Source organism: Salvia miltiorrhiza, chromosome 2 (assembly GCF_028751815.1).
Source record: "Salvia miltiorrhiza cultivar Shanhuang (shh) chromosome 2, IMPLAD_Smil_shh, whole genome shotgun sequence".
Classification (NCBI taxonomy): Eukaryota; Viridiplantae; Streptophyta; class Magnoliopsida; order Lamiales; family Lamiaceae; genus Salvia; species Salvia miltiorrhiza.
The window spans coordinates 3,878,443-3,889,694 of NC_080388.1; the positions used below are offsets into that span (position 1 = coordinate 3,878,443).

The following is an 11,252-nucleotide window of genomic DNA, read 5'->3' on the forward strand; positions in this document are numbered from 1 at the left end:
ACCCCTCACGCTGCTTAAATCCTTTAACGACTAAGCGCGATTTATACTTGTCTATTGATCCATCAGCTTTATATTTCCTTTTTAGGATCCATTTACATCCTAAGGGTTTACAACCTTCGGGTAAATCAACCAACACCCAAGTGTGGTTTTGCATGATTGAATCAATTTCACTCTGGACTGCTTCCCTCCAGAGTAGTCCGTCTGGTCTAGAGAACGCCACTTTGATAGATGAAGGTTCTTCATCTAGCATGAAGGCGATATATTCTGGACCAAAGTCCTTGGCAATCCTGCCTCGTTTACTACGTCTTGGTTCTGACACTTCAAGGTCAGGGCCTGGTCGCTTTCGCGATTCGGGCACTGTCTCAACAGGTTCAGAACTAGTAGCTTCTTCTCTAGTATCGTTGCTTGTACTAGCTTCTTCTTTTCCCTTGTCTTTACAAGGAAAGATATTCTCAAAGTAGACAGCGTTATTTGATTCCAACGTCATTCCTACAATCATTGTTGGAATGTCTGATTTGTGAACCAAAAAGCGATGTGCATTGCAGTTTAGTGCATACCCAATAAAGATACAATCAATTGTTTTAGGACCGATTGTGACTTGTTTGGGTGGAGGCACTTGTACCTTGGCTAAACACCCCCACACTTTAAGGTATTTGTATGAGGGCTTTCTGCCTTTCCACAACTCATAGGGAGTGACGTCCCTTCCCTTGAGCGGTATTTTATTGAGGATATAGTTGGCTGATAGAACAGCCTCCCCCCACATGTTCTGGGGTAACCCAGAACTAATCAACATGGCATTCATCATCTCCTTAAGAGTTCGATTCTTGCGTTCAACAACACCATTAGATTGAGGTGAATATGGAGCAGTTGTTTGATGTATTATACCACTAGCGTTGCATAATTCTTCAAACGGAGCAACATATTCTCCTCCTCTATCACTTCGAACCATCTTAATTCGACTACCAAGTTGATTCTCGGCTTCTGTTTTGAAGTTCTTGAAAGCTTCAATAGCCTCATCTTTACTCCTTAGAAGATAAAGATAGCAATACCTTGTGCAATCATCAATAAAAGTGATAAAGTACTTCTTACCACCTCGTGTTTGCACAAACTTTAGATCACACACGTCGGTGTGGATTAGTTCTAAAGGTTTAGTGCTCCTTTCAACAGAATGAAACGGAGACTTTGTCATTTTTGCTTCAACACAAACTTGACATTTGTTTTGAGTGTTAAACTTGTTTATTTTTAGTAAATCCATATTTACTAATCTTTTTATCGCATTTAGATTAACATGTCCTAATCTACAATGCCATAAATCACAACACTCAACCAAGTAAGAGGAAGTAGTAGCATTTTCATTGATAGGTTTGCCAGTTACACGCTTGACAGGCTGAACATTAAGCTTGAAAAGCCCATTGGTGAGAAAACCCCTACCAAGGTACTTTTCAAACTTGGTTACAACAACTTTCTCGGACTCAAATACTAGTCTAAAGCCCTTATTCACTAGTATAGAACCCGAGATGAGATTCTTGCGGATGTCCGGGACATGCAGCACATCCTTCAAGGTTATCTCCGTGCCGGATGAAAGCTTGAGCACCACATCACCCATTCCGGCAACTTCCGACGACGCTTGGTTACCCATGCTTAGCTTCCTCCCTTCAACAGCTTTGTAGGTAGAGAAACGCCTCTTGTCGGAGCACACGTGCACGGTTGCGCCCGTGTCAATGAACCAAGCACCTTGGTTCTCAACAAGGTTGACCTCCTCGGTGATAACCGCCGCTAAGTCATCCTCGTTCCAATCGTCGAAGTCCTTCTCGACAACGTTGGCATCTTTCTTTGCCTTCTTCTTCTTGGGCTTGCGACAGTCTTTCGCCAAGTGGCCCGGTTTGCCACAGTTGTAGCAATCCCCTTCGAACTTGCGGGCAGGAGCTTTAGCTTTGCCTTTGCCTTTGTCCTTAGGATTAGGACACCCACGTTTGTTGGAGTTGGATGGGCCACCACGCTCCAACAAGTTAGCTTTGGCCTCAACTTGGCCCTTCCCCTTGCCATCGATCCTCCTTTCCTCGCATTCGATGCGAAGCCTCACGATCAAGTCCTCAAACGTCATCCCCTTTCATTTGTGTTTGAGGTAAGTCTTGAAGTCCTTCCAACTTGGGGGCAATTTGTCAATCACCGCCACCACGGTGAATGAGTCGAAGACCACATGTCCCTCGGCGAGTACGTCGTGCAAGATAAGTTGGAACTCTTGCACTTGGTCGATGACGGGCCTCGAGTCCACCATCTTGTACTCCATGTACCTGGTTACACAAGTGTTCTTAGTGCTAGCATCATTCAGCTTATACTTTTTGTCTAGTGCCTCCCACAACACTTTGGAGGTCTTTACATCAACATATACTTTGTACAAACTATCCCCTAGACCACCTAGAAGGAAATTTTTACAAAGAAAATCGCCATTATGCCACGCATCATAGGCTGCACGAACGGTGAAGCTCGTCTCGTTCTCCGCCGGTGTGGGCGGCTCGTTGTCCGTCAAGTATCCCGCATACCCCAACGTCGTGAGGTAGAAAAACATCTTTTGACGCCAACTTTTGTAGTCGGAGCCACAAAACTTTGGTGGCTTGTCGGCGGTTGCATTCGCCCTTTGGGGTTGAGTTGGCACCGACCCCGCCATGTGGCCATAGCCCATCATGTTGGCCCCGAAGGCCCCAACGTTTTGTCCAAACATGGACCCCATGGAACCACTCGAAGTGGATCCAAACGTTGACCCAAACGGAGTTGGGCCAACCGTTCCTTGCACGGAACTATCTCATCCAAGAGTCGTTTGGTTAGCACCAAACAAGAAAGGCAGCGGTGTTGGACCACCAAAATGTCCACCACTAAAGGTGGAGGCAGCAGCGGCAGAGGTGGCGGGTGCCACGGTTGATGCGGCTGCGGCGGAGGCGGCGGCAGAAGCAGCGGCAGTGGCAACGGCGTTGGCAGCCTCAGTGGAGTTCGCAGGGCCGGTCGACATTTCCAGCAAAGGTATTAGGTTCCGAAATTATTAAGTTCAGTTTACAAGTTCAAACTCCCACGTTGCAAGCTTATCTCGTCTTGCGATTGTTAGAATATAAGCTCGCGGGCGTAGTACAATGGAACACAGAAATGTAGGAGATGAGATTACAAGGGAAAAACTGTATTGAAACTACAAAGTAATAAACCAGGAAAAGCAGCCGAGTCGAGGAGGGTCCTCTGTCCGCAAGACGAGATGCGCCCCGGTAGTGCTCTCGGTTTGGCGTGTCGTCCCCAAAGATGAAACGGCTTCGTCTCGTAGGTAGCAGCACCGCACACCAACGAGCTCCGGCGAACTGGAACGAGGCGAGAACAGAACTTCAACGATGCAGTATGCAGAGTTTCAGAGTGATTTTGCTTGTAATGATATTCAGGTGTTTTATGATGCATGGAGGCTGTCCTATTTATAGGCACAGTCCACATCAATAGGGGGAGCCTGCTGGATTAATACCATTGATGGTATTCAAAAGGTGTCGGGAGTTACAGGTGTAACAGCCCTGCTGTTTGAATCTGCCATGACTCCTCCGACAGCAGTTACAGAGGTAACAGCTCTGCAGTTACGTGGGAAGCTTCCTGGGAGACCAAGGGTCCTCCCGGGCCAAGCCCTAGCCGGCTTCATGTGCGTGCGCGTAGGCCCAACCGGGTTGGGCCTCGTCTCCTTCGAACCAAGTTTCCGTTGGTCCAAAAAGATAAGGGTCGATGTGGGCCTAGGGTAGGCCCAAAGGCCAGCCCAAAGACCAATTGCCAAGATCCAAGTCCACGCGCGACGGCCGCGCGTCGGGCGACGCCCAAAGGCCAGCCCAAAGACCACCCAAAGACCAATTTCCAAGATCCAAGTCCACGGCCGCGCGTCGGGTGACGGGCTGGGGCCGAGACCGGGGCCGGGCGTCGGGCGACGGGGTCGGGGCTGGGCAGGCGGCGGCGGCGGTGCGCGCGTGTGGGCTGTGCAACCCGTCACGTGTGCACACAGTTTTATTACATCCTGTGATGTAATAGCTTTTATATTGTAATAAATGTGATCCACATTCCAATGTGGGATAAGTATTAAATCTTATTTAATGCTTATCTTTTCCCACAACTCCATGTTTCAAGTACCCAACTTTAAACAATTATTTCTCACTCACCGGAAATCGGTTTTGAGTAAATAAATATACTACGATCATCTACTCGGAACGTAGATCGATCCTGTCCCATTTAATTCTGCTAAATTAAATGTTTTCGGTACTCGAAAAATTATTAAACATTGGTTACTCACAACCAATTTCCAACATTCACATTATCTTCACTTGTATTTCTTTCAATTTTAACATATTCTTCCGAGGCGAAGCTAGGGCATCACAAAGAGACTGAAATGACATTCTACATCCAAGAATATTCCGGCGACCGGAATACGACCGTTATCGAGATTCCGGGCCCATCGACACCACCCCTGAACACCTCCAGGTTCGGAGTCATGCTCGTCACGGACAATCCGATATCCGAAGCAATCGAGGAAGGCTCGGACCCAATTGCGAGGGGCCAAGCTATGTATGTCGTGTCTGCCCTAGATGGCTCCCTTGCTCTTATGCTATCATCGATTGTGTTTATCAATGGCGAATACAAAGGTAGCACATTGGAACTGCAAGGTTCTTACGCGACGTTTGAGCCGGTGACGGAGGTGGCGGTGGTGGGCGGCACCGGAATATTCCGACTAGCCCGCGGTTACGCTACTTTCGAGACTCTTTCCTTTGATTCTGTGAAAGGGTATGCTTTCATACGATCTAATATAACTGTGCTACATTATTTTTAAATAAATTCTCGGTTTAATTGCATATAAATTACTGAGCTTTTAAACAATTCTCGTTTTGCACATTAATTTTAAAATCTTACTCAACTATTCTCTATTTTTATTTTTCGGACATACAAGAATTCAGACGGCCACTTCAGCATTAAGTTTGGCAAGAAAAATGGACGAGATAACAAAATGAGAAAAAGTAATAGTTGAATAAATTTAGTAATGATTTTAAATTGGTGTGTACAATGAGATTAATTTGTTTGAAAGTTCAGTAGTTTGCAGTTAACCCTAAATTCTACAAGTTCAAATTCAAATATTTCAAGTGTACTTGAAATATTTATACATGCAATTCGTTTTTGAGATGGAAATGATTATGCAGTTTTGGATGCGATGGCTTTTGCATTTCTATAATTTTATTTTATGGTTAAGTAAGAAATAATATTGTATGTCATTCAGCGTGGACTTGTAATATTTACACATCTATGTTGTATATTTGAGTACCTTTTTCTATTACTATCATCTTCTATGAGTGCAATATGGCAATTGATAATAGAGCCGGGAGCTAAAATAAACTTTTTAAAATATAAAATATAAATCATTTTTAGTCCTTAGATCATCAATGTTTATGGTTGATTAATCACTTTATTTGATCAAATTTATGGTCCTGAGTTCGGATCTCATAGATAGCGAAAATTGTAATTTTCGCAATTCAGACATTTACACAGTTAATTTCTACGTGTTCTATATAGAATTCATATTTTACGTGTAATTTATCTAAGATTGAATCTCAATCGTTAGATTATGAAAAGACCAACGACAATTTTTTTTTTTAATACTCTAAGAGTTGCTTTTAGCCTAACTCCTCCAATTGATAATTTCATTTATATCTTCAATCTAACCCACACATATATTAACAATCTCCCTTGTGAGAGTCGAATCTCAAACTTAAGTCATCGCTTCTACAAAATTTTCTTTTAAAATAGGAACATTAATAAGTAGGAATCATTTTCAACCTTTAAATTATCAAGTTCGATTTGATCATATTTCCTCTAACTTCAAATATTAATAAAAAGAATAAATCAAACTTTAATTTTATGTAATTTATAAAATTAACAATCTCAATAATAATTTATGAAATATTAAAATTATAAAAATAAATATATTAAACAAAAAGATAATGCTAACTAAAGCTCACACATAAGGTATGTAGTATAACATTTATCTTTATAAGTAGGGCTATATATACTTTGTTTTCTAAATAAATTTTAGATAGGGTTGTTATTAAAAAATAGTCCGAACTTAGACCCGATGATGTCTTTTTAGCCTAAATTTATTACAAATATAATCTAAACTTATATATATTCTCCAGTTTATAACCCGGATAAAAATTTCACTGAAAACATCACTATTTTACTAATTAAGAGTTTAATTTTTTTAATTTTTTTTTTCTGATTTAAAACTACACATTTGGGAGCTGTTGTAAAGATATAAAAAAATCTATATCTATATCTATATATATATATATATATATATATATATATATATATATATATATATTTAAAAAAAAATTCAAGTCAGCTTCCGACGAGTCATGTCACTCCTTATATTGGCCAAATTTTTGACTCGGGCTTAGGGGTGAGCATCGGTTCGGTTCGGTGCAAAACCGAACCAAAAACCCAAAACCGAAAACCAAACCGATGCTTAAATTTGGCACCGAACCGCACCAACTGTAGCTGCCAAACCGAACCGAAACCGAACCAGCAAAATCGTCGGTTTCGGTTCGGTTTTCCAAACCGATGCCAATTTTCTTTTTCTTTTTTTCCAAAACCGTCTGGACTATGGGCTGCCGCCGGAAGAAGGACGCGGATGCGGCGAGTCTGGGCAGGCGAGTCGGCGACGCGGACGACTGGAGTAGGCGACACGGACGACTGGAGTCGGCGACGCGGATGGCTGGAGTAGGCGACGCGGACGACTGGAGTCGGCGACGCGGATGGCTGGAGTCGGCGATGCAACGCCGACGACGGGCGGACGGTGGGCGGACGCCGGAAGACTGGAATGAGAGGCTGGAATGGAAGGGAATGACCGAGTGAGAGGCTGGAAGCGGAAGAAATTGAAATGGAGATTGGGGGACTGAGCAGCGGCGCCTAGGGTTTAGGAGGGAGTCAGATTTTTAATTTTTCATTTTTCACTTATGGTTTCTTAGAAAATTAAATATATATTATAAAATATAAATATTTAATAAAATATTTATATTTGTCGGTTCGGTTCGGTTTAAAACCGAACCAAAAACTCAGAACCGACACCGAACCGAAAATTTTCGGTTTTTACTTTCTGAAACCGAACCGAACCGACAACCAGTAGAATTGGGACCGAACCGCACCAATACGGTTCGGTTCGGTTCGGTTTTCAGTGTCGGTTCGGTTTCTGCTCACCCCTACTCGGGCTATAAACTTGGCAATATAGATTTTATAAATTTGTTACAACTAAATAAAGAAAAAAACCTACTCACACTCTAGCTCGTAGGGTGACTTGAACCCTCGACCTATTGCTTGAAGGATAAGCGTCTTACCAACTGCGCTTCATTGTCATAAACTTGGCAATATAGATAAATTATGATTATAATTTTTATAAATTCAAACTAAAAAGTCATCCTGAGGTTAAAGTTTGAACTATTTTTTAATAAAAACCCTTTTAGATATTACTCTCACCTATATGATCACGACATTTAATTATGTTTATCTTAATTTTAATAATTAAAGGACATGTGATTAGCATCATATTTAGAGCTAAGCTGAGCTTGGATTATAGTCCAACTTGGCGCGCTGCAAGATTCTCGGATCGCCACCTGCCACTTGCTTTGGCTGTATATTTAATTAATTTTGCATCGTGAAAATATATTTTATATTCATTATTTGAAACGTATTTTTTGTATTTTTATATAGATTATTCTTTATTGTTTTAGTCCCTCCATCCACCAAAAGAATATAAGTTTTAAATATTTGAGAGATATCTACAAAGTGAAGAAATGAACGCATGAAAGTTGATTTGTTAGACAATTAATAAATGATCGATCCGTAAGATGAGTTTTTTAAAATTATCGGGTGTCTATTAAGTTAAAAATATTGAAGTATGTATACCAAAATGAAAACATCACAGTTATTGTGGACATATCAAAATAACAAAAAGACCACACTTTTCATCGAGCTTGCCCTCGACCCTATAAATATGTCTTGAAATGTTAGAAATCAAACATTAAGCTTCAATTTAAAGGTTATGGCATCCAATAAACTCACATTAGCTTTACTCCTCTTTCTCGCCATCTTCACATATGCAAAGGCAAAGCGAGGCCATCTCAAGGAGACCAAAATGTCGGTCTACTATCAAGACTACTCCGGCGATCGGAACACGACCGTGATCGAGATCCCGGGCCCGTCGACGGGACCTCTGAACTTCTCCAAGTTCGGAGCCATGTTCGTCACGGACGACCCAATCACCGAAGAAATTGGAGAAGGCTCGGCCCTAATCGCAAGGGGCCGAGGCTTGGCCGTGACGACGGCCCTCGACGGGTCCAACGCACACTTGCTGCTGTCGGTTGTGTTTATCGACGGCGACTACAAAGGTAGCACACTCGAACTGCAAGGTTCCGACCCGCAGTTCGAGCAGGTGAGGGAGGTGGCGGTGGTGGGCGGCACCGGGAAATTCCGGCTAGCCCGCGGCTACGCCACTTTCGAGACTCTTTCTTATGATCCGGTGCGAGGTCATGCAGTCATACAGTCTAATATGACTCTGCTACATTACTAGATTCTTATTTTCTCACCAAGAATTAATTCAATTCTCCTTCGAGTTCAACTTGGTTGTTATTGAATTATATGCAAATTATATAGTTGATTACTTCCTCCGCCGCCCACGAAAATTATCGTCTTATTACTATTTTTGTTCGTTCACGAAAATTGAAATCTGACTTTGACCCTATATTCACTTTTTTGTCCGAATTTACAAATATTATCAATTAACCAGCTTTTCAGTTGATAGCTCGAGCCAAATTTTCGGCCATCTAAGTGTAAAAATCTCCTTCGGTCCCGCGAAGCTTGAGCAGTATTCATTTTCGGGTTATTCCGCAAAGTTTGAACAATTTTCTTAAATGACAATTTTTTTTTTACTTTATTCACCTTTTCACTTTTTCACCTACCACACTTTACACACTAAATACGAACTATTAAAACCCATGCCGAAAAGAAATTGCTCAAGCTTTGCGGGACCAAGGGAGTATAATTTTCTTTTTTAATTGCTAAGTAATGCTATGTCACCTTTCGGTGAGACACATCACTTTCAATTAGTCGAAATTTTGACTCGGACGATAAACTGAACACGAGTTCAAAGATCAAGATATTTCGTAGTTTTATAAGTTCAAGCTACAAATTGAATATAAGGTCAAAGTTCGAGCTATTATTTAATAATAACCCCCTTATATTTTAAACCTTGTACACACTTAATATTTACAAAAAAAATTCAATCATTTAACACATCAACTTAGTTGGATTCTTTCACCCACTCAATTTTGATGGATCTCTTGCTTCACTTTATATATATATTTCATCATTTATTAAAACTCATGATACCCCGAACTACATTATAATTTTTGTGGATGAACTGAATAGTTGTTAATTAATTATAATTAGCATCAAATCTATTTAATTTGTACTTAGAAACAAGCAATGCTATATTTTATTTCCTAAAAGATATGAATATTTAGAAAGTTCTCACATTTCTACGATCAAGATATATTTGGTATTTCTATTTGCAATTAAAGGTTTGAAGATATCATATCTAAATCATGATTTCTTATTATCAAGCTTAAGCTTAACTAGGTCTTGCTGAACAATTTTTCTTCAATTAAGATCTTTATATTTTTTGAATAATTCTGCTCATTTGCATGCATAAGTAAAGGACATTTTATATATAGGTCTATATCCCCTTTTTAGATGCTCCTACAAAATTTGCGTTCATATATAATTGCTCCGATCTAGCCCTTGTCCTACAATATATTACTCCATCCGTCCCATTTATCTTGGCACATTTGCATTGAGCACGAAAATTAAAAATAAAAGGGTTAAGAGTGTAAAATGGATAGGACTCGCTTAGTTTATGTGTGTAGAAAAAATAGGGACCACATGCCTTTTTATTTGTGTTTTTTAATTATGTATTATTTTATGATTTATTTTTACATGTGTATAAATATGCCAAATAAAAGAATGAAATAAAATTCCACAACAACGTTTGGACTCCAACTGTGAAGTCACGCACGTCTCACATGCAAAATAACCGATTGGGCCCAAATGTGGCTCACTTACGCCGAAATTAATAATAAATGGCCCAAATTTGCAAGTCCGAAAAAATGTGACCTAATTTTGCAAAACTCCCTAAGTTAGTGGCCTACAAAATTTTTGAACTCAATATAGATCACTTTCACCTATATGATCACGCCATTTATTTATCTTAATTTCACTAATTAAAGGACATGTGAAGCTGAGTTATTTATAAATATTGAGTGTCAATGAAGTTTAAAATATAAAAGTATGTGTATCAAAATCCAAAACCTTTTAGTTGTAGGAAAAAATGTCCATGAAAATAAAAATATAGAAAATGTAGCCTTTCGGTGTTAAAATGACATACTTACCCTTACTAATATATTTTGATTAGATAATTTTTTATTATTTTTGAAAATAACACAAAATAGTAAAAACAAAAAACAAAACCTAGATTTTGGGTAAAAAAAAAGTTACATAACCATCTTCTTCTCCAAGTCATCAATTCAGACTCCGACTGTATTCCAATGTTTTCCGGCGGTCTCCCGGCCGTCTTGCTTCACTTTCTCTCGTTTTTGGTAAGTCACTTTCTCCTAATCTCATATATCTTTGAATTTGTTGGGAGTTTTTGAAAATAAAATTTTGAATTTTGTTGGGCAAACTTGATAATAGAAAAAAAGTCTTAATCCCCTTTATATTGATGTTCGAAACCACAAGATTTGTTTGATTTGGTCTAGTATTTATGAATATTTATGTTGTTCTTGGTTCTTGATTTAGGATTTTCAAACTATATTCATGATTACACGGAAAAATGCTTGTCTACACACTAAAATCGATAATTACACACATTATCTATCGTTACGCACATTATTCGACCATTACAAACAATTTCAGACGATAATGTGTGTAATAGTGGAAATTGTGCATTGTTACACGCATTATCATCCGAAATTATGTGTAATAGTGCAAAATTAACTATTACACACATTATCGTCCACAAATATGTGTAATGGTATACTTTTACACTGTTACACATAATTTCGGACAATAATGTGTATAACAGTGTAGTTTGAATTTTTACACATATTTTCGAAAGAAAATGTGTATAAAATATGATTGTTGTTTTT

At 39.6% G+C, this 11,252-nt stretch overlaps 1 protein-coding gene across 1 annotated transcript; it reads left to right on the forward strand.

Annotated features, from left to right (window-relative positions):
- Positions 1-8,072: 8,072 nt before the first annotated feature.
- On the forward strand, positions 8,073-8,719 carry LOC131012704 (dirigent protein 22-like). The gene has a single exon (XM_057940695.1). The coding sequence runs from the start codon at positions 8,093-8,095 to the stop codon at positions 8,618-8,620; it is 528 nt and encodes a 175-aa protein (XP_057796678.1). The 5' UTR covers positions 8,073-8,092; the 3' UTR covers positions 8,621-8,719.
- The last annotated feature ends 2,533 nt before the right edge of the window (positions 8,720-11,252 follow it).